Raw genomic sequence first — 24,961 nt, forward strand, 5'->3', positions numbered from 1 at the left:
CAGACTTTAGATTGTGCCAAATCTGTTATGGTAATCTGTAACCAATTGGAGAAGCTCCCTAGTTTCCAGGGGCATTCAAAATGTTTTAAATAAAGCATTTTTATAAGTGTTTCCATAGAGCACTTTGTGAGGCTATTTGCTCAATGCTATCACCATTAACGTGTGTATTTTATTCAGTGTTATTGTTTATTTATTAATTAATTAATTTTTGCATGACATTATCGTCATTTATTTATTACTATGCTATTTCAGGCCAAAGATGCCAATGAGCTGATTGCCAAAGAGTACATTGGTGAAGCACAGACTCCAGAAGCCATTCGAGATGGCTTCACTGAAATGATGGGGGACTTGTTCATGGTTCTGCCAATCATTAAGGTTGCTAGGTACCACAGAGGTTAGTATGAAGGAGGGTTCTCACTAAGGAAGTGATGGAAGTCTAAAAGTGAACGGTGTGCCATAATTGTTGGAACAGTGATGTCCTATCAATCACTCTCTTAAGGAAATTAAATATTCTGCTATATACAGTAAAAATGATAAATGTATTTCACAGGGGTGTATGTTTTTTTTTAAGATTCTGTAATATCTGAAAGTAGAAATTATTATGTTTTCTAATAATTTGTGCCAAATATATTTTTGAACCTGAAATATGTTTTATTACAATATAGTACATATTGTACATTATAGTATATTTAATTTCCATAAGGGACCAGCTGGTGATTTACTGTGAGACTTGATGTGCTGAATTCAGATTAGCAGATCAGAGTCAGGCTTTTAATCACTAGTCAGGTACTAGTCAGGTGACACTATACGTCCATATTCACCAGAGTAAACAAAGTAGGTCTACTCCATGTTACCTTGCTATAACAAAACATGAACATCCTCTACAGTATGTGACATCTCGGCAAAGGCAATAAGAATGTTATTGGTTCACTTTGCTGGAGACCTTGATCTTTAGCTCAGCAAGCTAATCACATCTTTTGCTGTACAGAGTGCGTGGCAGGGTCTGTGATTTGAAACCTGAAGTAGGCCAACCCCCATTAGATTGAGGCAACCATAGTCCAAGGTTCTATTTGACTGTCGCAGCTAGATCCTAAACAATGTCCAAATTCAAACCATTATTTCCAGTATTATTGGCTGGTGTTTTGAAAATCAGGGTGCATTTATCAGTGGAAAAATAAGTACCCTTCTTGCAGGTCAACATGCCGATCAATAAGGTCAAAGAATCTGAAGACAGTTATCATTACCTACAGATTGTACAGCAAGTCACAACAAATGTTCCATTGAATTTTTTTAATTGTGCAAACAGCTCCATTGAACTAATGGAAATCTTTCAGCTGCTTGTCTATTGGAAAAAAGAAAGAAGGTGCCAAGAAAGTTGAAGCAAATTGATATAGAAATGCAGAATTTTGTTGCATACTATAGAGGTTCAAGTGGATAAATGAAAAGGTGTGGAGCAGTAAGGACTGCTGGGAGATAACTATTTTTGTGTCCCATGCACTGCCTCGTTTTCATTCGCAGTTTTCCTTAATTAAGTCCAGTTTGCGTGATTTCATTTCAGATGCCGGTGTTCCAGTGTACCTGTATGAGTTTCGGCACAGGCCAGAAGCGCACCACAGCAGACCAAGCTTTGTGAAGGCAGATCATACCACTGAAATTGGCTTCGTCTTTGGAGGCTGTTTCTGGGAGGGCTCGGTTAAAATTACAGGTACAGTGGCGCACCGATGGTGAAAAGAAATTAAGGCCAGCTCTGGAGTCTTAAATTAAGGCTGGTCTTACTTGTTTGCTTGCATTGCTGTATTCAATATCGTCTAATGAATGGACACACACTCACACACACACACACATACACATGCACACGCACACACACTCAGTATATATTAATGTATATGCAAAATGTATCTGTAATTCCAGTTTCAGTGCAGCTCACCACATCACATCATCTTATGATATGCGTAAATCTGGGCAAAAACTTGGATATATCCACATATAATAAGCCTATCGAAATCAACTATTCTTTTTTATATAAATTTGGTACTTAACATGGGACAGTACATATGCCATTCCAAGTCTAATTATCTGCAACCACAGCCGCATTCATGTGACAGTTTGGGAGAGTGTAGACTGTGGTTCTCCTCTGAAACATGGTGTCATCAGTTGCTTCTTTTCACACCACCGACAGCAAGGCCCACACAGTGTGGAGTCAGAGGAGCACCTTTCATATAAGGATCCAATCCATGGAGACTCGATCGACCAGCAGGGGTCACTAGATAGTAATGAAACATGGATCTGTGACCAACTCACCCCTCCCATACCTTGAGTGACACAATCACTGATTGGACATTGCTCTGTGGAACTACCAGTCACAATCTGGCATTGCCTGGGTTTGATCCAAGAGCATGGGGCTCCTCCATGCACTACAGCACAGTACCTTAACCAAAATGAGCCACCCAGCAGCCCCATTAACTAACTATTCTAACTACTGCTTATATTGCTTACAGCAACTCTAGTAATTATTTATTGAAATTCTACATCTATGTGTTTGTCTCAGGCCCTATCACGGCAGAAGAGGATGAATTGTGCAGGACAATGATGGCATACTGGGCAAACTTTGCTCGGACTGGGTAAATGTTCATCCTGAAGCTCATAGCGTTGCATAGCCACATGTCACAGTATTACCTTTGGCCACATTGGTGTTATGCTACCATGACTTCACTCAGACGTTAATGCTTAACATGTGTGGCCCTGATATGGTGTAGTGTACTGCACCTGTTCAGCAACATTACCTGAGCAGTACTGTTATTTACACAGGTGGGAAAAGGTGATAATGTGGAACAGAGTTGGAGGTTGGTTATATAAGTGTTAACATGGAACAGAGGTGTATACTACCTGGCACCTTTAATTTAATTGTTTGTTCATTTAGTAGGGGGCATGCTCAAGCTACTAGCTGTACTGGACTTTACTATAAAGCTAATTTTTGTCTGTAGTCACTAATACTGAACTCCAAAGTTTTCTGTAAAGCTAGTTTTCACCTGCAGTCCCTGATGCCAATCTCGTTTCGCCCTCAGCTCGCCCAATGGTGCGGGGTTGGTGCAGTGGGCACTCTATGGAGAGACTGAAGAATACCTGAAGTTTGACTTAAAACCATCGGTGGGACAGAAGCTAAAGGAGAACAGGGTGCTCTTCATGAATGTCACCCTACCAGAGCTTCTGGCCAAAACCACACCAAACACAAAGCCCTGATGCTCCCCAGAAAGACCAGTTCAGATCCTCAAACCCACTGGTAAACAAGACGGTTTAGAAAATATGTAGAAATTTTCTTCACAATAAAAAACTGAGTTTTGGCTATCCTGGAGATTCACGTGTTTAATATTGATAACAGAGCTGACAGATAAGACAGACTCTGCTCAACCAACTCATAATGCTTTGTTATGGAAACAGTTGTTTCATCTGTTAACCACCATTTTGATGTGGGCTGTATAGTCTTTTCTCAGTACCATTGGAAAATCTGTCCATCTCTCCAGCTACATTCTAAATTACACCCTTCCAATATTACTGTGACTTGCAAAAAAGTTTATGTATCTTCATTGTAGTCACAGGGTGGTTCTGAATGGAAAAATGTCAGAGGGATATAACTAACTGTCCAGTGAAGATGTAGTCTTTTTGAGACACATTCAGTAACTTCACTGTAGGGTATATCTTGAGAGAGCTGCAGAGCTCTTGAACTTTTCCCGGTGCCAGTGCAATACACTTCCATTCAGGCCCTGACATTGAAACAAACTGGCGATTTACACAACATATTCCAATGAAACATACCTGTGAATCTTTTCTCTTGAGAATACTTCATGTTATATGTGAATTAAAAACATTAAAGATTAAATCCTACAAATGGCAGTATTGAAAATCCGGATTTTGCAATACCTTCTCTTTATCCCCAAAACACTGGATGGTGCAGCTCTATGCAGAAGACAGTGCAATGGACAAAGCAATATACAGTAAGCTGACAAGTCATACAAATAAATGTCATAAATGCCACAATAGCTCTGTTTGGCCAACTTTCCATTGTTTTTAATATATCATAGGCACAGGCAGGATATGCTATAACCATGAAGGCCATAGCATATGATTCACATCATTTTCATCATTTTCATACTCAAACCATGCAGTCACCCTTCAGGGGCATTGTCATCCTGGTAGAGACTACATATGGTGAAGGATGACTCATCTGATTATATCACTTTTTTTTTTTTACACATCTGTGTAGACCAGAGCCTATGGTTTTTGTACCACTGAACTCTCAAATGTGCTGTCGCCATTGTGATGAGGGGTTTCTGCACTGCAACCCTACTATAATATTCCTCTCTGTGTAGTTGTCAACGGACTGTTCTTGCTGACAGTCTGATCACGTCCTGCATGAACATTCTTATTCACCTGAGGAAGAGTTGCTCTTCTGTTTTTCCTTACATATCGCGCTAATGTACAAGCATCACAGTCATAATGTGAGCTCTCGGTCACAATTTCCAACCCTATTTACTGATGTCCTCTCCATAGATCTAAATGCAGATGTCACTTTAGTCACTGTTCCTACTGAAACACTAGCCAGTTGAGAAGTCTTCCTGACTGAAGCTCCTGCCATTTGTTCCCCGATAATGAACTCTCTTTCAGAGTCACTTAAATCTTTTCTTCTTGTCATTCTGATCCAAAATCAAAGTCAACTGTCCCATCTCAGATTTTTTTGTACATGCCACAGGATGTTAATTGCTTAATTGTATCGTGCAGTACACCTGTATGGAAGCATCTGCATGTCATTGTTTCTCCACTCATTTATTCATTTTTTCTTTAATTTAATATTTGATGTAAATATAATATCTTCTTTAAATAAATATGTGTGCCTTAAGTAAATATGTGTGCTTGTCCATCTTATTTCTTGTCACTATAAGGACTAATTATTTTTATATTTAATACGTTTTCCTAAATATTCGCTCGTGAAGAACCATATCTGCATAGTAATTGCACACACATATGAGCAAGATGGAACAGTTCGTTTTCTACCGTGTACTCCGAATTAGATGAAGATCAGTAACTATGCGGAATTTAACGGAGCGGCTCACGGGTGCGGAGGCCTTCACCACTTGGCTTCCCAGAATGGATGCGATGAAAAAACTAACGCCTGTGACAACGTCGCTGGAAAATCACCTCCAATCAGGGGACAGAGCACAAAGTGTACGAAAAGAAAAGCCATTCGCGAACCAAAAAGAAAATGCTGCAGTCGCGTGTATATTTGCAAGATCACGTGCAAGAGCTTTTCAATTAGACTACGTCCCATCTGCGCACATTCACTGATCAGTATATCATAACAACAGGAAACATAAATGGCGAAGTGGATATAACGAGCAGTTCACATGTTGACAATTTTGTGCGTATGCGCAGACGAGGCGCAGGTCGCGTCCAGGCTTTTCAATACCTAAATTGATGTTCTGGGCATGCGTGAAGAGTCCTGCTGCGGGCTACAGCCAGTCCAGCATAGTGAATGGAAACCAGCTCGTTTCGTTTTCAGTCGGGGGCTTTCGGGTATGTAACTGTACAGACAAGTATCATGTTGTTTAACTGTCCACCGTCTTTAAGATTAGGTGGAACTCGTTCCGTCGCCTTTATAAATCGGTTGGTTCATGTTGTCTTCATTTTTTATGTCTGAAATAGCTTCCTTGGTCGCTGCATGCTCTGACAGCTGGAGTGATGACCTAGCTAGCTTGCTATATATGAGGCAGTGGCGTCGATCATATCGTTGGCTAAGCATAGTCTTCGTCATGCGTGTATTTCCCCGCAACACAAATCTAAAATGTCTCTTGATTCAGTGATACATTTTAATTGGTGCAGCTTTGTGTTATGTTAAAATGGTTTAGCAAGTGTGTGGTATAAACCTTCCTTGATATAACTGCGTTTGTTTTGAACAGCAGGCTTTACCAAAGCTGCCACACCTCCTACATCATTCTAAGTTAAGGCAAGTAATATTACGTTGCGAGCGTGTGTTTTTGTTTTTTATATATTTTTTATTGTTTTGCCTGTTTTGTTTGATTCATTTTTGTGTTGTTTTCTTGGTTAAGAATGCCTGCTTAAGAGACGCGCGATTCCCTAGTTAAATTCCCTTCCTGTTCTGTCTGATGCACCTTATCTTGACCAGAGCGCGCGGTCGAACAACCAGCTGTTCAGTATCCACGCGTATATTTCAGCTGTCCTGGCGAAGCACGCGCTCCTTCGGTCGCCCCTCTATGGTACTCTAACAGTAGGTTAAATGCATTGACAGCATCAAAATGTGCTCGTTTGTCGCTTGCTGTTCACACAGAACAATTCATGCAAAATATTTTTTTAAACTAATTTATTGTTGTTATTATTATTATTATTATTGTTGTTGTTGTTGCTTATTATTATTATTATTATTATTATTATTATTATTATTATTGTTGTTCTTGTTCTTGTTCTTGTTCTTGTTCTTGTTGTTACTACTACTACTATTATTATTACTAGATCTTTGCTGGTTTATTTTGAACTAAGCTGGTTTTCGGACTTTTAAATAGGTTTTAGTTGAGGATGAAACTGGGAACAAGATCGTCCTGGACCTCCTCTAATAATTGTCCCGACACAAGAACAGTTGCGGGTTGTGGTAGCCATCGTTTCGTGTTAGGTTTTGAAACTATGTTGTGCTGTCTTGTAAGGGTATTTTTACGGGACAGTGAAGACAGTTCTGTGAAAAGAACGCATGCAAATTGCGATCTGGTTCAGAACACTGAATTGCCAGAAGGGGAAAATGTTCTATCCTCTCAGCTATCGCTTTAAAGGAGAGAGCTCCTGAGCCACAATCCCGTACTGACAGATACATGGAAGACATTGTAATCAGATGATTAGGGGTGTCAGTGCTGCCAATACATCAGTACTAAAGTCAGGGAGTTAGCTGTCAAATGAGTATTTGTACGGCAGTGCAGTTGATGTCAGTGCTGCAGTTGTCAAGAGATTTAGCTGTGTGTCAGTGCTGTAGCTTCTATAATTACAGTCAAGACAGTTACCTCTACATCTGTGCTGTAGTTGCTTTAATTTTGTCCTTTGTCGTTTCTGCATTCAGTGGGTTTGCTTTGGTGAGTCACCTCTCTTTTCCTTCCTGTGGGCTTGTTCCTGGAGGCATGCCTGGAGTTTTTTATTTTATTTTTTTATCAGGAGTTTCCGCCTGGAGACAACTTCCTACCCAGTATTATTTTATTTTATCAATTCACTTCAGCCTGCCTTGTTTTTTTCCTCCTTGGCCCCTGTAGGCATGTGTGGCCAGAGAGTTGTGCAGGCTTAACTCAGAGTGATGTCATATGATGTACAGCAGGGGAAGGGCTGGAAAGGGGGAGGGGATGGGCCACCTCTTGTTTGTGCCCTACAGAGCATTTTGCTGCATTTTCATTCTGTAGAGTGCAATATAAAGAAAATATGATTGGCAGACCATGACGTAATTGACAGTAATATCAGAGGTGAGAGAGGGAGGGGGCAATGGAGGGTGTTTCTGTAAGGGAGAGGATGTGTTGTGCCTCTCTTTGCGAAGTGCATCCATGGTCCGGATGAGGGAGAGCGCAGAATAAGATTCCTGTGGAGACTGTGGATGGCGGGGGGAGGGGGTTGGGGACATATTACATAACTGGTTGTGTGTCGTGCTCAACCAAGCATTACAGAGAGTTGCTTTTAATGCTGCAGTGAGATTCAGTACTGTAGTACCAGGAAAACAGAATAGCGTAAACACAATAAATTCACTCATGAACGCTTGTCTTATCAACAGAGGCTCGTTCCAGTGCTTTCTTTTTTATTGCCTTTATCAGTGAGCGCTGTCGTTGCTGGTATTTTTTTATTTCATCAACTTTAAGTTTGTCATGATTGGTGTCTATAACTGAGCAAGGGCTTCAACATCACATTAACTGCACAGTCTAACTGGTCCTGGTGCAATGCATGCTGGGTCAGCAGCATCCTCCTCCATTGGTGGGTGTGACTGGAGCTCAACTGCCCTCATCCACTCACCCCTAGTCTAGGAATGGATTTTTGCCCCGAAACTACTCGGCCGAGAAACTACTATAACAGGATATTGATCTTTGCTTGTTTTAATTTTTTTCTGATGCGGATCGTGACAGCGTTCTCTGAGAGATTGAGGTTTTGAGAACAGGGACTCCAATTGCTGTGTGTAGCCTCTCTCTCCCTGTCATCCACTCTCTCTGTCTTCTTCTCTCTCTTTCTCTCTCTGAGCTTGTCTGTTCTTACCCCAGGCGTGTGATTCAGAGTGCGAGGGTGGACTGAAGTGGAGGGAGGGGGGGGGGTTGTTTGGGGTGTGTGTGTGTGTGTGTGTATGGGGGTGGTGTCCTGCTCAAGGAAGCAGAAATAATTCTACTGAAGCACCATTCTGCTGAGTGTGATGGGAGTGTTACTGGGGTCGCCTGAAGGTGTCTTTGCTGCTGTCTAGGAGCGTGAGCTGTGGAGCAGCCCCGTGCAGTTTTTAAATTCTCGTTTGCAAAATGGAAATGACCGTTTAGCACGACTTTGCGCTCTTGATGACTGGGCAGGATCTGCAGGCTAGAAGAGTGATGATGTCATCACCTAGTCAAACCTAATTCTTTTTGACTGTTTGTAGATATGACCTGACTGTGCCCTTTTACTCCATGGTACACGTTGGGGTGACCTGTTTGTCACCTCTTGGTTCTGCTGGTAGTTTTTTTTTTTGTTGCTAGCGCATAAATTATGGAAACTAAAATGATTTTTGCTTCATGAAAAAAGCAACATAAGGGCAAAAAAGCATTTTCATAATTGGCTTTTCAGTACTAATTCCCTGAATTCATAAGGCAGTGGTCTTCCATAAGCCAGCATACACCACAGGTATGGAGATTCTCAGGCCGTGTTCCAAACTGTACACTTGTGTCCTGTGTTCTCGTGTTTAAGAACACGCCTCCAGGTACACTTGCAAGACTACACTTATCGAGTGTAACTATGTGTAATTTCTGTTCGTTTTGGAATGTGCTTTTACTTTTATGCCACCACTACTGACCTCTAACCAAGAAACAAAAATCTGTAGATAAAATATACTTACACTTGTACACAAAATCCTCCTGCCTTCTGTCGTCCAAGTTTGTATTTGTCCTCAAATACAGAATAAAAAACACAATGGCTACTTGGAAGGGAAGGCATGGAAATGTCTGCATCAAAGCACATTTTGTTTTTTAGTCCTTCCAAGAACACGAAGAGAACTTTTGGTGAAATCTCGCATTCTTGCCTTGTTGTGTTCTTGAGTTTTCATCTTTCTTGATCACGTGACCTTTTACGTCCGCACCTGCTTTACGCTCTGGGTAGAACACAGGAATACAGTTTGGAACACAGCCTCAGAGGCCCAAGCTGAGAGGTTCCTGTCCTCTGGGCTGGCTTCTTGTTGGCTGATGCAGTACAGGTGTCCCAGATAGACTGGAGGATATGCCCAAGTGGTAACCCAAAGCATTGTGGTATAGCAAGGATTCAATCTTGGCAGTAAGCGTCTTTGTCAGCAGGAGTCCTACAAGATTGAATCCACTGATCTCAAGCTTAATTGCTGGGGAGCCACAGTGCCTGCTGTTTTTTTGGTGTGTTTCAGCACTGAACTATTTACCTTAAATTGATTGGTTAAAGAGTTCACAGTCTTTAGATCAAGATCTAATTTAGCTGCTGGTTGAAAGCAAAACCTAAAACCTGAGTTTGAGATCCCTGATATAAATCTGTTCAAGCTTAGTTTTGAAATTGTCAGTGGTGTTTGTGCACCGATGTTGTGCAATTTAAAATTGTGAAATGGTTGTGAGGCACAGCAATGAGCAATGAAATTTGTGCAGAAGCTCCTGAACACATTACTGTTTTCGCAATAAAAGTTTGTTATGAAATGAATGTAATTAAACGTGTGTCTGTGTGTGTGTGTGTTTGTCCTGCAAAAACAACGTATGAGTCTGCAATGATTCAAGGACAGGACCCTTGCACGCAGTAACCCTGAACATCAAATTAAATTAAGATTAGGGAAGCATAGCTTAAGTTAAGTAATTAAAGCTCTGTATTCATACAAAAAGGGGCCATTTCAAGGTCAATGTATCTACAGCCAGCCAACAATAAGATGAGTCAGACCTGAAAGAAGCTTGGGAAAGTAGGTGTGGTTGCACAACAACGCTTTAGTAAAGATTCTCTTATCCAGAGCAAATGGCACAACTCTGAATATAACAGGGCAGGATGAACTGCATTATACTGAAGTATAGGTACAGTGTAGACTCGGAACCTGGCGCTATTGTTGAAACAATGTGTCATTGTAGCAAAAGAAACTGCAATAAAAACATTGTCATACATAAGTGCCACAGAGAAAAAGGTCAAACTAAAACAAGCCCAGTAATTTCAGTGTTGTAACTTTCATTTCAGAGCTGGCTCAAGTTCTGCAAATACCGGTTAGTGGTCTGTTTTGATTGCTGGGCACACAATGCACTTTTGTAGGAGCTGGTTTTCGATCTGCCCAGAGCCTCTGCTTTGGTGACAGCTGTAATTACCTCATTCCACCAGTGGGGGGTGCAGGAAGGCTGAATGGCCAGGACTGGGACATGCTTCCCTGAAGGGCAAGAAACCAGCAGGCTATTTAAGGACACGGAGCAGACAGAGACCTGGCAGGCATGCAAGGTCTGATAACAGCCTGATAATGGCGATCTGTCCCCGTTGACACCCTGTAGGCTGGCGTAAACCAGTTTTGAACTGAATGCTGACTATGACAGGAAGCCAGTAGGGGTTGGGGGAGGAAGGAGGAGGACAAGCAGAAGTGAGACACAATCATTTTTGGAGGTGTTAGATGAGAAACAACATTCTAGATAGCAGTACGTGTTTATTTAACAAAAGAGTTTTGTGCATGAAGAGCAGTATTGAGGGGATGTTTACTATGGAACACCCCTGCAGGACAGGGCAGCAGTGATTTCAATGTGCTGACAGTAACTGCAATAATAGAGATGGCTGTCTTTGAAATGGTGGAGATTAGCAGTTTCCCCTGTGCTTGAATGGCAGGCAGTGTACGTGTATGAATGTGGAGACAATGTAACAGTTCCCCCTGTATGAATGTGGGGACAATGTAACAGTTCCCCCTGTATGAATGTGGAGACAATGTAACAGTTCCCCCTGTATGAATGTGGGGACAATGTAACAGTTCCCCCTGTATGAATGTGGAGACAATGTAACAGTTCCCCCTGTATGAATGTGGAGACAATGTAACAGTTCCCCCTGTATGAATGTGGGGACAATGTAACAGTTCCCCCTGTATGAATGTGGAGACAATGTAACAGTTCCCCCTGTATGAATGTGGAGACAATGTAACAGTTCCCCCTGTATGACTGAGGAGATGGTGTAACAGTTCCCCCTGTATGAATGTGGAGACAATGTAACAGTTACCCCTGTATGAATGTGGAGACAATGTAACAGTTCCCCCTGTATGAATGTGGAGACAATGTAACAGTTCCCCCTGTATGACTGAGGAGATGGTGTAACAGCGCCCCCTGTGTATGACTGAGGAGATGGTGTAACAGCGCCCCCTGTGTATGACTGAGGAGATGGTGTAACAGCGCCCCCTGTGTATGACAGAGGAGATGGTGTAACAGCGCCCCCTGTGTATGACTGAGGAGATGGTGTAACAGCGCCCCCTGTGTATGACTGAGGAGATGGTGTAACAGCGCCCCCTGTGTATGACTGAGGAGATGGTGTAACAGTTCCCCCTGTGTATGACTGAGGAGATGGTGTAACAGCGCCCCCTGTGTATGACTGAGGAGATGGTGTAACAGCGCCCCCTGTGTATGACTGAGGAGATGGTGTAACAGCGCCCCCTGTGTATGACTGAGGAGATGGTGTAACAGCGCCCCCTGTGTATGACTGAGGAGATGGTGTAACAGTTCCCCCTGTGTATGACTGAGGAGATGGTGTAACAGCGCCCCCTGTGTTTCCAGGTGCGGATGTGGTCTGGGCAGTGATCCTGGGTGTACTGCGGCAGACGTGTTGAATTGATTGACAGCTCCTCCTCTCCCACTCCCGACACCAGCCATGGAGGTCGAGGCAGTTGCCGTGGGCAACCTGATCGATTTCGACTTGTCCCCATGTCCCGAGGGGGCGCCGGGTGCCCCAGCTGGCGCTCTTGCCGGCATGGACTTCCAGCAGCCCCTCCTCCCCGAGCCGCTGGCCCCCGCCCTGGGCTCTGACGCCCACCGCGACGACGGCAGCGCGGGCGACCGCGGCAACGACAGCGAGGCGACTGAGTCGGCGGACAGCGAGAACGAGGGAGCAGAATCTCCCTCCCACCCCTGGGGCTCCTCCCGCCGGTCCTCCTCGTCCAGTCACAGCGCAGAAGAGGAGGGCGGAGCCGAGGTGGCGGAGTGCAAGGAGTTCATGAAAGCCTACGTGGAGAAGGTGTTCCACGGCAGGTGGGGCAGCGGCTGGGAGAGGTGTGGGTGGGGTCTGAGGACAGGGACAAGGGCAGGGGTGGGTACTATGGGGGGACTGGAGTGGGGGTGTCTGCTTTAGACCAGAGATTTCAAACTCCTGTCCAAGAGGGGCCACAGTGTCTGCAGATTGTTAGTTTTCTTTTAAATCAAAAGGTGTGTGGACCCATGCCAATCAGTGACATAATTTAAGACCTTAAAAGTGCTGAATCACACCACAAGCCAGCAGACACTGCAGGACCCTCCGTGATGAGCGTTTGTGATCCCTGCTTTGAGCTCCGCCTCTCCTGTTTCGGACAGGGAGGAGTTTGAGCAAGAGGAGAAGGCTCGCTTTGGAGAACTGTGCAGCGGAGAAAATGCAAAAGGACGGGAGTGGTTCGCCAAGTACGTCAGTGCACAGGTACGCCCATGCACAGAGTGTAATACAGCAGCTGCGTCACAGCACAGGGGTTTTAGAGCAGAGGAGCTTCAGAGTACAGGGGTTTTAGAGCAGAGGGGTTTCAGAGCACAGGAGCTGTAGAGCACAGGGTTTTTAGAGCAGAGGAGCTTCAGAGTACAGGGATTTCAGAGGACAGGGGTTCCATAGCACAGGGTTTTTAGAGCACTGGGGTTTCAGAGCACAGGAGTTTCAGAGCACAGGGGTTTCAGAGCACAGGAGTTTCAAAGCACAGGAGTTTCAGAGCACAGGGGTTTCAGAGCACATGGTTTTTAGAGCACTGGGGTTTCAGAGCACAGGAGCTTTAGAGTACAGGGGTTTCAGAGCACAGGAGCTTTAGAGCACAGGAGTTTCAGAGCACAGGGTTTTTAGAGCACAGGAGTTTCAGAGCACAGGGGTATCAGAGCACAGGGTTTTTAGGGCACAGGAGTTTCAGAGCACAGGAGCTTTAGAGCACAGGGGTTTCAGAGCACAGGAGCGTCAGAGCACAGGGGTTTCCGAGCACTGGTGCCTTTTGGGTACAGGGATTTCAGGGCACACTGATTTTGGAGCAAGTGTATCTTTACACGTTGCAGTTAAATTAGCATACTTAATACAGGGTGGCGGTGTGGCATAAGGGTTTGGGAAGGCACCTGAGACTCCACGGCTGTAGGTTTGAATACCAGGTGGGGCATGAACACTAGGGAGCAGTAATAACACTGATGTCATGATGATTCCTGCAGTTCGAGAAGTCACCGGTAGGGAGTAGTTTTACTGTAACTTTCCTCAGTCACAGTAATCTCACTGTAAATCTGCCATTGCTAGTTTGCTAGCTAGCAACATAAAAAGACAGCTCCTGCTGGTAGTACTGGGTCTGACATCACTTCCTGATGCCCTCATCTAGCTGTATTGTGCATGAGATACTTAATCTAACAGCTGTGTCAAGTTACAAAACATCTGTCGGGGTTAGTGCCGATCTGCTTGCAGGCTCTTGCAGTCAAACACTTTGCGGAGTGAAAACTTGGTCTTGGACTGCTGTGGATGCATTCTGACTAACCATTCTGATTAACCAACAAGGCTTTTTTTTTCAGCGCTGCAACTCCAAGTGCGTGTCAGAGCAGACCTTCTACCGGCTGGTCCAGTCATTCGCCGTCGTTCTCTTTGAGTGAGTATCAAGTTTTCAGTCTCTTTTTTTCAGTCATTGACCCACTTGTTGAAGCCACCAATGTGAGGAAAGTGTTTTTGTTCCCATGCTGTTCCCACAGTATCCATTGCATTACTAGAACTTGCATTGCTAATTTATATTGCACAATATCTCACTTCCCTGAATGATTGTGAAAACCGGCCATGCGCAGCTGTTGCATCCACCAGGCCTGGGAACACGGTGTCTGTGCTAATACTGTGGGATCTCAAACTTAAATCCTGGAGGCTGATTTTTGGTGGGCTTTTAGCGCTCACATGCTTTGTTTAAGTAGCCAATTGGCTGAAGAGCCCCAACAGCTTGTTTCCAGGGCCTAAACTGGCTGTTGAACAAAAAGAAACCTGAAACGCCAGCAGACACCAGGCCCCTCAGAGACTGGAGTTTGAGATCCCTGGCATACAGTAAGGGATGTGCAAAGGTGTGATGTCCAGGTGGTGATTACGTGCTACCCGACAGGTGCTACCAGATGGATGACTACAGCCCAGCCAAAAACCTGATGACGATGTGCTTCACATACTACTACAAAGGTACGGCCTGTTCCAGCCCCGACCGTGTGAAAAGGGTGTTTTAGCCTGAGCCAGCCTCAGTGAGTCAGGCTTCTCCTCTCCGTGCTTCGTTAGCTGCAATACAGAGGCTTCATCTTGTGTAAGGCCCTCTCCTTCCTCCCCAAGGCAACGGTAGGAGAAACAGCGGTGTGCGTTTGTGCGTGCGTCTGTGTTTAACTGCAGCGTAGTATTGCGGTTAGGGAACTGGGCTTTTAACTGAAGGGCTGCGGATTCCATTCCCAGTTGGAGCACTGCCATTTTTCTGTTGGGCACTTAATTGAATTGCTTCAGTAAAAATACCCAGCTGTATAAATCGTTTTTATGTACAAATGTAATCTGTGTAAGTCAACTCAGGATAAGAGCATCTGCTAAATGCCAAAATGTAAATTAAATGCAATGGAGTGTGTGTGTGTGTGTGTGTGTGCGCTAATGTATTTTTGTACTAATGTGTGTGTTGATTGTTTGTGTTTGTATGTGTGTGTGTGCTTTTGTGTATGCGTTTGTGTTGAGCCTGCCCTCTGTACCTCAGGCAGGTGCCAGCTGTCCCCCACGGAGCTCCTGGAGCGCCCGGCGAGCGGCATCGACTCGTACCTGCGCAGCGCCAACTCCTGGCTGTCGGGCAAGAAGGACATCGCCGAGCGGCTGCTGAAGAACACCTCCGCCAAGACCGACGTCAAGGGCTTCTTCGGGGGCCTGGAGAGCAAGCTGAGAGGTCCCTCCGCACGCAAGGCCGGGTGAGTGCCTCACTTCCTCCCCACAACTCAGCACTTCCTGTGTAGCGCGGTAGGCAGGGCGGAAACGGTAAGCAGATTGAAATGCGTGCACTTGAAATGCACGCATGTACTTGTGTGCGCGCGTTTATGTAATACAGTTTGCATGTCTCCTTTATGATTGTACAGTTTATATCTCTGTGCCACCCATGAAGCAACCCATAACCTCAGCTGTTTCGGTGGTGGTGTATAGATAGAGCTGTCTATGAGATATTTTGTCATTTGTGGCAAGATAATTTTGTTGTATTTGTACCCATGCCTGGAAGTGGGTTCGTTCTATTTGTAGTAGCAGGGTTATGAAAGGAATAATTCACTTTTCAGTTTTTGATGTTATTTCAGTTTTACTGTAGTGTGCTTTTTATTGGCTCAGATGGTTTTTAGATACAAAGCACTCGCACACGCATGCACTCACACACACGCACATGCACGCTCACACACACACATTTAGCAGGCTGACGTTTCTCCACAAGGGGGAGCTGTTGGCACTCAAGTAGCTGAAATTCGGGGGGGGGGGGGGGGGGGGTTACCTAAGAGTGGTGCATTGCATCAATGACACTGTGTGTCCTTGTTCTCCAATGAAGTATGCTTTAGATTTACACTGGCTGGTGTAAAGGTTATTTGGGGTTTTGTTGTGTTCATCACATGCATAAATAACTGTCTGGGCCAATCAAGACCATGCACTGAAACTGAAATAAGGTCCAAAACCCCAGAAAGTGAACTGTCCCTTTAAGAAGTTGCCGTTTGGGACTTCATGTCATGTTTTCCACAGTGTTTCTATTTTGTATGATGTTGAAGGTTGTAGCTCCTCCAGTACTGTACATAACAGCACTCAGCAATGCTATTCTCTTCTGTTTTCTTGCCTTCCCTTCTCTTCGGATCAGAGATGCAGAAAGCCCGGCCGAAGAAAAGCCCAAAACGCCCGGTACGTGTCTTTGTCTCTAGCATGTCTAACTCTGGCCCTACCTCTTTGTTATCATAACTGTTCATCTTCCAGTGCTGACTGTACACATCCTCCTGTACCTGACTACCGCTCTATCTGCTTACTCTCCTTTACCTAAATCTATCCGTCTCATTCTCCTATTCCTGACTCTACCTTTCTACCTGCTAATCCCCCTTTACCTAAACCTATCCCTCTCATTCACCTGTACCTGACTTTACCTGAATTCACCCCTCTCATTCTCCGGTACCTGACTTTACCTGAATCCACCCCTGTCATTCACCTGTACCTGACGTTACCTGAATCCACCCCCTCATTCTCCGGTACCTGACTTTACCTGAATCCACCCCTGTCATTCACCTGTACCTGACGTTACCTGAATCCACCCCTCTCATTCTCCGGTGCCTGGCTTTACCTTAATTCACCCCTTTCATTCTCCTGTACCTGACTGTGCACGTTTATTCTGCTTTACCTGACTTTACCTCTTCATTCTCCGGTACCTGACTCTACCTGTTCTCATGCTCGCAGTGTCTCCCGAGTCTCCTGATGAAAACAAGGGGGAGAAGATCTACCTGTACACACACCTGAAGCAGCAGCCCATCTGGTAGGAGGCATTCAGGCAAATGCAGTTCAGCTGAGGATAAGAGTTCATGGAGATGTTGGCTCTGTTCTGACAGCGAAGGAGACATTTTGTGAATGAGACGTCTGAACAACCTGCCCTAAAACCTTGTTGCGTCCCTGACAGGCACACCTTGAGGTTCTGGAACGCTGCGTTTTTCGATGCTGTCCACTGCGAGAGGAAAAAGAGGTCACCAACAACGAGGTGAGGCAGGTGGCAGGTGGGGAGTCCTCTTATGCAGTATACAGTAATGCTTCACTTCACTCTCTGCTGCTATTACTATTGGCGCCTTCATTTCTTGACTTGTATATATGCCAGTCATGAGCAAGTAGATGACTGTATATGTTGTTTGTATAGGGCAGTAATGTCAGAGGGTGGTGTTTGTCTACTGTACGGTATGTACGTGATTAATGATAGTGGTGTTTCAGAATGGGGCGTGTGTTGGAATCTGTGAAAGCGAATGTAGTTAAATAGTGTGTATGTGTGTAAGCATGTGTGTGTGTGTGTGTGTGACTGTGTAGATATGTTTATTGCAATTGTAGTGTGTCAGGGTAGCCAATGCCTGAAATGCCTGAGAGTTGGAGAGTTGTACAGAGGATAATATAGTACTGAGTGTATCAGTGATTGTGTGAATGCGGTTTACATGGACTGTTTTTAAACTTCTGCTGACATCAGGCTTTTTCTTCTTCTTTCCTGTTCTCCTCACACTTTGCATGCATTTCTAACCCTTTGTTTCCCTGTGTCCTGCTGCCCGTCAGGCGGACGGCTGAGGAAGAGAAAGGAGAGAGGTCTGTCCATCATGTCTGCTCCCCTCATCCCTGATAGAGGGAGGGTGAGAGAGGCAAGGGGATGAGAGGAGGAGGAGGAAGGAGAAAACAGGAGGGGAGTGAAGGATTGGGAAAGGGAGAGAAAGGAATAAGGGTAGAACGAGGAAAGGGAAGAAGAAGGGAGAAGGATGGAGAAAGGAAAGAGGAAGAGCAGGAGTGAAGGAGGGAGGAAGTGGAAGGGGAGAAGAAGGGTATAAAGAAAGGCAAAAGAGAAGTCTTGAGAAAGGGAGATTGGAGTTGTATTAACATGTAAAGTAATTGTATTATATTTATTAGAGTAGATTAAGATGATTGTAGAATGAGAGAAATTCATGGATCAGGCAAGCAGGTAGAAAAAGATTTAAGGTGATAGGAGACTTTTTGGCATGTATAAAGTGCATGTTGCAGTGTTTGCTTTACAACTGAGTGTGGAGAAACACCTGTGAGAAAGGTGAGACAGGGTTGTACAATTCAATACAGCACTGTTTAATATATACCTGTGTGCCAGTGTTTGAATGGTCATCAAGCCCAGCATCTCTCCCTACAGGGTCCACGATGGCAAAATCCTACTTTTACAGAGGGTACTGCTAAAGCAGAGTTGTCATACTTGGGCCCTGGCAGTAAACAAAAAATTAATATTTCATTAATATATATTAGGGATGTCCCATGTTCGATGTAAAAATTGAAACTACTATAACATTGTCCTACAGAACATCCTGCTTCACTGTAAAAATATAGACCAAAACATAAATTCCATTATATGACCACTGTTACCCATTTGAAGCGGAATAATACAGTTTTTTTCAGTTGTGACCTGAGCCACTTCCTGTCTTGAATGAACTAAATGAATGTTGTTCAGTGTTTTGCTTTTGCTGAGTATTCCAGTGGAATGTTGTAGCGACCAGAGTGAATCAGATGACCAGGCTGTGTTATTTATTTCAAAGAGATAATTGGGTAAAGCGCACATGGTAATAAATATTCACCATAATTGGGTAGAAACAACAACATACTTTGGATATCTTCTTTCCTAGCTGATAGCTGTGGGTTTTGGGCAGACTCATTGTGGTTTGCCTGATAGCAGCTAAATGTCATGCAGTCTCCACTCCCTGGTGAGCCCAGGTCACTGCATTGCTGTGGCTAGGGGGAGGTTTGTAAGGTCTGGGGACGTCAGGGCTTTGTCAGCATTATTGCACTGTGCACTGCACGGAATGCTGTGGTCAGAGACAGACCAAGGTCTGGTAAAACAATGGGAGGCAGCCAGAAGTAAAAAAGAGTCTGAATGGGCTTAACTGCATTCAGTCCCACCCATAATCCAGCTTGGTCTCCCACATCAGGGCTTGTGTCTGTAAATGTCAAAGGGTAGGAGTGCTGACCTTGTTTGTTTGTCAGAATTTGTCCTGTCCATTTCCTTATGTTGGTGATTGTGACATAATGTTATCCATTATGAGCTGGAAGGTAGAACTGATCCTATGTCAGCATTTCTACTGACTTTAAGAATATGGCCTTGATGGTGTGTTGGGCCTTGAGGTGACATTCAGGTCAGAAGCCTGGTGACATATCTGAGGTTCTGTACACTACTTCATGTCTGAGGTGCAGAATCACTAAAGCTGAAAGTACTGCAAATAGAATTTTGGGCATTCTCTCTGTACAGCCCAGTGCATGATGGGCATTTCCTCTTTACTGCCCATTGCATGATGGGCATTTCCTCTGCACAGCCCATTGCATGGTGGGTATTTTCTCTCCATGGCCCCCTGCATGTTTGGTATCTCTTCATTGCCTATGATGAGTACTGCCTTAAATGTGGCCAATTGCATGATGCCCGCAACTTATTTCTTCAAAAGTTTCTATTTGGCAACTCTTTCATAACTGAGAAATACAATACAACTCTATACAAATCTGTCTCAGCAACTGTTTTTTTTTCCTGAGAGTGTGTGTATAGTACATGTGTGTATGTTAAATGTGTCATATATGTTAGTCAACGTCTTTGAACCCATTTAACTAGGATATTTGCCATCTACTGCTGTTGGCTTATGCAGTGACACCATTGTTTTGGAATCACGCACTCGCACTCTTTAACCACGAGGTGACAGTGCTTCTGAAACTGGCTGGCGGGTCACCTTCCTCAGTCTTAAATATCAGTATCAAGAGATGGGCTTGTTGGTTTACCTTTTATTTTTTTGTACATAGTCAATGTGTGCTGATTGTTCTAAACTCCCCATACTGATAAATCATTGACGAGTCTGTGAAGAGCAGCATGCCTGATTTGGGTCAGTGTTACTGTCTCATAGCTACTCATTTCCATCATTACAAGCCCACAGAGAGGAAGAGTGGCAGGGTACTGAAGCTTTAGGATGGAAATGTGTCTTACATGCAAGTAAATGTGTGATCATTTAATGGATGTGGGTCCCCACAAAACCCATTTATTTTGTCCCAATTGGTTTGTCTATTTATATGTCTGAAAATAGTGCAACCTGTTCAAAAATGTTAGTGGGACGCAGGCTTAAAAATTCCAAATTGTTCATTTATTATATATAAAACACAAAAAAAAAACATTAAAAGAGCATTGACTTTGGTCTTCGTGGCCTTTCTCAGTGCGAGATAAAACGTGATACATTCAACATGAAAAAACAGGAAAGAGATGTTCCACCAGCTGGACGAGATAGCAGTGTAGTCAAGGTGACCATTTCCAGATCCTGTATTTTTATGTGCATCTAAAATTCAGTTTCGTGTCCCCTGGTGTGGCTCTGGAATTGTCCTCTGAAATTGTAGAGTAAAAAGTGCATGCATTGCATTTACAGTGAGTTTTATTTGATCTGGGCTGACCCCTGGTTTGGTGTACATCGGTCCATCGGTGGAGGTAAAATCTGTGAATGTGTGGGCTCTGGACATCTCATTGGCTGTAGCCAAAGATATTCGGGTAGCCCCATCTGAGCTACGTCTTCAGTGGAAGTGGCGTATTAGTACTGTGAACCTTTGGTTGCCATGGTGCCTGACCTCTGCCTCTTTCTTTTCCCTAGAGAGAAATGGTGTCACATGACCCAGGAGGAGAAAGACGACAGCTCGAGGTTCAATGAGAACATCACCTTCGGCCAGCTCGGGTGTGTTTGCGTCTGTGCGTCTGTCTGTGTGTATGTGTGCACGTGCCTGTGCATGTGTGTGCGTGCATGAATGTGCACGTCTGTATGTGCATGCGTGTTTCTGTGGTATGTGCTTGGTGTTTTGCTGAATGATGGTGATTTGCAGTGTCTGTGGGTTAGGGAGCATAGTGTGTCTAATTACCATTTGTGAGGTTTGAGGTTAGTATATTTGCATAGTAGAGTGGAGAGCAGCATATTGTATTGGTCAGAACAAGGATGTGGTTTCCATGCAGCCATATTTATACCTCTGGGTCTGCTTGTCTGCTGTATAATGTAGTTATTTTAATACAAGTAGTGGATTGAGGATTGGATTACCTGTGATTTTTTGTCTGTTTTTTATATCCCTGTGTCCTATGGTTGTATGGCTGTGTCTTTCTGGTGTGTGTGTGTGTGTGTGTGTCTGGCTGTTTATCCTGTGAATCTGTGTAGCAGTTTGTGTATGTATTTCCTTTGTAAGTTGTATTATAGTAAGAAGAAGTATTATGATTTGCTTGTATATAGTGTGCCTATTACAATAAGAGGACGTGTGAATTGTGGTTTGTCTTTGAAGGACGTTTACACACAACATGCTGGCCTTCGGTCTCAGCAAGAAGCTCTGCAACGATTTCCTCAAGAAACAGGCAGTCATCGGGAATCTGAATGAAGGTACAGCAGCTCGCCCCTCGCTTTATGACCAGGGACAATGCTGGCTGAAATATACAGCCTATCAAATGGTTCACTCAACTTGCGTGGAAAAACATAAAATCCTGAAAAAGCTCAGATTTTCAAAAAGCAAAAATACTTAACTCACATACATAAAATCAAGGAGTACTTTTAACTCTGTAGGAGTACATATTGTATGGTGCCAGATGGCCTCATATATATTCTGTTAGGATTTATTTAACATGGAAAATTGTGCTATGCAGTACTCATCCTGTGCATTTGCCTTCGTGTTCTCTTCTTCCAGAACAGTACAAGCTGCTCAGTGACCACATTGAGCAGATGGCTGCAGAGTGATGTGGACTTATCTGCTCAACCTCTGAAGACCACTTGCTTATCCCTGCTTATCTCCTCTTCCCCCTACTCAAGCCTGCTCACCTCCACTTTACCCTGCTCAACCCTGCTCACCTCCAGTTCCTCCTGCTCACCTCCACTTCTTCCTGCTCAATCCTGCTCACCTTTACTTCCTCCAACTCACCCCCTTGTTCCTCCTGCTCAAAGCTGCTCATCTCCACTTCCCCCTGCTCAAGCTTGCTTACCTCCACTTCCTCCTAATCCCCTCTTATTCCTCCTGCTGAACACATACTCACCCCCTCTTCTCCTGCTCAAGCCTGCTCACCTCCACTTCTTCCTGTTCACCTCATCTTCCTTCTGCTCAAATCTGCTCACCTCCACTTCCTCCTGCTGAAGCCTGCTCACCTCATCTTCCTCCTGTTCAAACCTGCTCACCTCCACTTCCTCCTGCTGAAGCCTGCTCACCTCCACTTCCTCATGCTCAAGCCTGCTCACCTCCTCTTCCTCCTGCACAAACTGCTCACCTCCACTTCCTCCTGCTCAGTTCTGCTGACCTCCACTTCCTCCCGCTTTGCTTTACTTCCTCCTATTCCCCTCAGCTTTCCCCTGTTCATCTCCATTTCCTCAAAGTCATGACTGCTCATCTTCACTTCCGCTCCCTCTTTGCTGGTCTTCTCCACCCCATGTACGTCAACACCGCTCGCTCCCGCTTCCTCTGGGTCAGCTGCTCACCTCTACTTCCTCCTTCCTATGTCTTCCTCCTGTGATACACCTGCGACCTGACCAGCCCTGTTCCTCAGTGACACATAGCAGCAGTCCTGAGGTAGGGGAAGGGGGAAGAGAGAGAGAGTTTTGTTTGAGGGGTGACTGTTTTTTTTTCAGGTGATAGCAGCTCACACAGTGTTCCAAGTATGAATCTGACTAAAGCTTGTAGGACAATTCCTCCTCCTTAAGGCAGTGCCCCCAACCTTGTGGCAGCTTTCCACATGCCCTAACTTTATCACCCACCCTCCCCCCCCTCCCGCCCCTAACTGACACGCTGAAGCATGAGATGATTTGATACTGACTGCAAGTTGTTACAATTGCAAGGTCACCTGATGAATCCGTCCAATCCCAATTAGGTGTTTTTCTCTCCCTCTCTCTTCTGACTGGTGGATACGTGTGCATTGGGTTTTGGGTGAGAACTACCCCCTCCTCAATGTGTCATGCTATGGAAAAGGCACTGTATGTATTTAAGTCATTTTTGTTATGGTTATTATCAGTACTCCAATGTGTTTGTTATCAGCGGAACGCATGCAAAAAGAGCCACTTCGTTCTGTTCAAAGTGCCTTTGATGCATCAGAAGGTACCTCTTTGTAGAGTTATTTTAGATGCAAGCTTCAGTGTTAAAAAGGATGGATCCTCCTCCTCCTGTTGACTGGTGATTGAAAGTGAACGCATCTTTAACAGTGGAACAATGAGTCCTATCTCCTTTTTTCCTGTGAGCGAGTGAGTGGGGCAAGTGAGCAAGTGAATGAGTGAGCGAGCGAGTGAGAGTGCGTGCGTGCACGCCTGCCCATGGTAATTTTGCCATGTATCCATGTGTTATGCAAAAAAGACACAATTCTTGGTGGAGCATGCATAGTGTAATTGCGGAAATCAGCCCACTAGGGGCCAGTAACAGCACTTCTCAGAGTAGCCCATTAAAACTGTGGGTTCATACTTTTCAAATATCGGACCTGCATTCTCTGCTCCTCCATCTTTGAGAAGCAAAGGCACTTATGTAATGTACATGTGCGTATTCTTTAGTGTGTACATGTGTTAACAAAGAAAGGAAATATAATCATTTTTTGTGCTCTGATGGCTCTTGCAATAATCTTGGATGGGTTAAAGGGATGAACTGTTTTCTTACTTGTTTATTTATTAGTAGTAATAAAATTGATTTATATGTATCTGCTGTACCTGTCTAATGTGTATATATTAAAATATGTGCAGATATTTTGTGCTTGCAAAGTGCAGTTGTTGCCTTTGGTTTCTCACCATAACTGTGATTCTGGCTTAATCTTGAGTTTTTTTTTTTTTTTTTTCATTTTTGTATATCTATCCAGTTGGTTTGCAGTTTTGGATAAGACTTTGTGAATCTGATGCACGTTTTAATACTATGTACCTACGCGTTGTTTTATCTATGGTGTCAAATCGAAGAAAGTGTAAAACCATAGATGTTACAAAGTTCTTAGATATGTCTTTCTGTTCTGTGGACCGCTGGTTTAGTAGTAGAAACTGCCCAGCTGTAGTACAACCCCAGAGGGCCCACAGTTTTCCCATAGAGATGTTAAAGTGACATGCTTCAAGAGTGTGTGTTAGCTATGTAGAGAATATACTTGTTGTTCTATGATGCTGTAGTTTGTAGACATACTCAGTGTGCTGTAGCTGTAGCTAATAGCGTTGTGTAGGTGTGCGTTTTATTATTGTGTTGTAGCTGTGTTGTGTTACTGTCCTCCTTGGTTACTACCAGTCACTCCATTTGAATCATTTGTCTTGTCATTGTTGTCTGCTTGTCTTCTTGCCAAGGGAATGCCACCAATCTCTTGTTGCCATGCAAAGACATTCTCCTGTCTTGTTACCTGATAAGAAAAAAAACATCATCATTGTCTTGTAGCTATTGGAATATGCTCACTTTTGTCTGTTTGCTGGTTGCTGTCGGATGATCTGCCCCCTGGTCTTGTTGCTATAAGACATCCTATCCAGTAGAGGGCAGAGTAATATAGTGTCAGATGTAACACTGGTAAGCATATGTGCTGTTGCCTTCTCCTGCATCATGTCATATCTCAGAATGCACAATGACCTCTGCATGGAGGGTCATACTAATCAAAGCAAACCGTGATCATAAAGATGTATTTTTGTGTGTCAAATCTGATGCAAGTTTTAGAAACAGTCACGTGTTGAAATAAAATTATTTTGTAACATGACATTTCTTAGTGTTTTATTCTGTTATACCAGAACTTTCTGTTGGAAAGTCCATTTTTTGTGTAACAATATTACTGTAGGAGGGAGATTTGTGCGAGTTTTCTGTACTTATT

The 24,961-nt window shown here is 44.1% G+C and overlaps 2 protein-coding genes and 1 long non-coding RNA gene across 6 annotated transcripts in view; 2 read left to right on the plus strand and 1 right to left on the minus strand.

Moving 5' to 3' along the window:
* Positions 1–3,354, plus strand: part of ces3 (carboxylesterase 3) — an 18,847-nt gene extending 15,493 nt beyond the window's left edge. The window contains exons 10-13 of the mRNA XM_035416922.1: positions 253–394; positions 1,559–1,705; positions 2,549–2,621; positions 3,066–3,354. Of these exons, the coding sequence (XP_035272813.1) occupies positions 253–394; positions 1,559–1,705; positions 2,549–2,621; positions 3,066–3,240 (537 nt within the window). The 3' untranslated portion in view covers positions 3,241–3,354. The remainder of the gene's footprint in view (positions 1–252; positions 395–1,558; positions 1,706–2,548; positions 2,622–3,065) is intronic.
* Positions 1–7,302, minus strand: part of LOC118226926 — a 7,846-nt gene extending 544 nt beyond the window's left edge. Inside the window, exon 1 of the long non-coding RNA XR_004765126.1 lies at positions 7,059–7,302. This is a non-coding gene — a long non-coding RNA (uncharacterized LOC118226926). The remainder of the gene's footprint in view (positions 1–7,058) is intronic.
* kiaa0513 (KIAA0513 ortholog) lies at positions 5,334–24,850 on the plus strand. 4 transcript variants are annotated; one of them, XM_035416923.1, is made up of 13 exons: positions 5,335–5,568; positions 11,991–12,461; positions 12,780–12,879; positions 13,986–14,059; positions 14,552–14,622; positions 15,170–15,374; positions 16,292–16,332; positions 16,876–16,951; positions 17,093–17,170; positions 17,725–17,754; positions 20,790–20,870; positions 21,460–21,554; positions 21,856–24,850. In XM_035416923.1, exons 2-13 carry the CDS (start codon positions 12,085–12,087, stop codon positions 21,903–21,905), a joined length of 1,278 nt encoding a protein of 425 aa, XP_035272814.1. In that variant the 5' UTR covers positions 5,335–5,568; positions 11,991–12,084; the 3' UTR covers positions 21,906–24,850. The 4 variants fall into 4 exon arrangements, with proteins under 4 accessions (XP_035272817.1, XP_035272814.1, XP_035272815.1 ...); XM_035416924.1 differs by lacking the exon at positions 5,335–5,568 and adding an exon at positions 5,952–5,998; XM_035416925.1 differs by lacking the exon at positions 5,335–5,568 and adding an exon at positions 6,080–6,280.
* Positions 24,851–24,961: the final 111 nt, after the last annotated feature.

The sequence above is a fragment of the Anguilla anguilla genome, chromosome 5 (genome assembly GCF_013347855.1).
Source record: "Anguilla anguilla isolate fAngAng1 chromosome 5, fAngAng1.pri, whole genome shotgun sequence".
NCBI classification, from domain to species: Eukaryota; Metazoa; Chordata; class Actinopteri; order Anguilliformes; family Anguillidae; genus Anguilla; species Anguilla anguilla.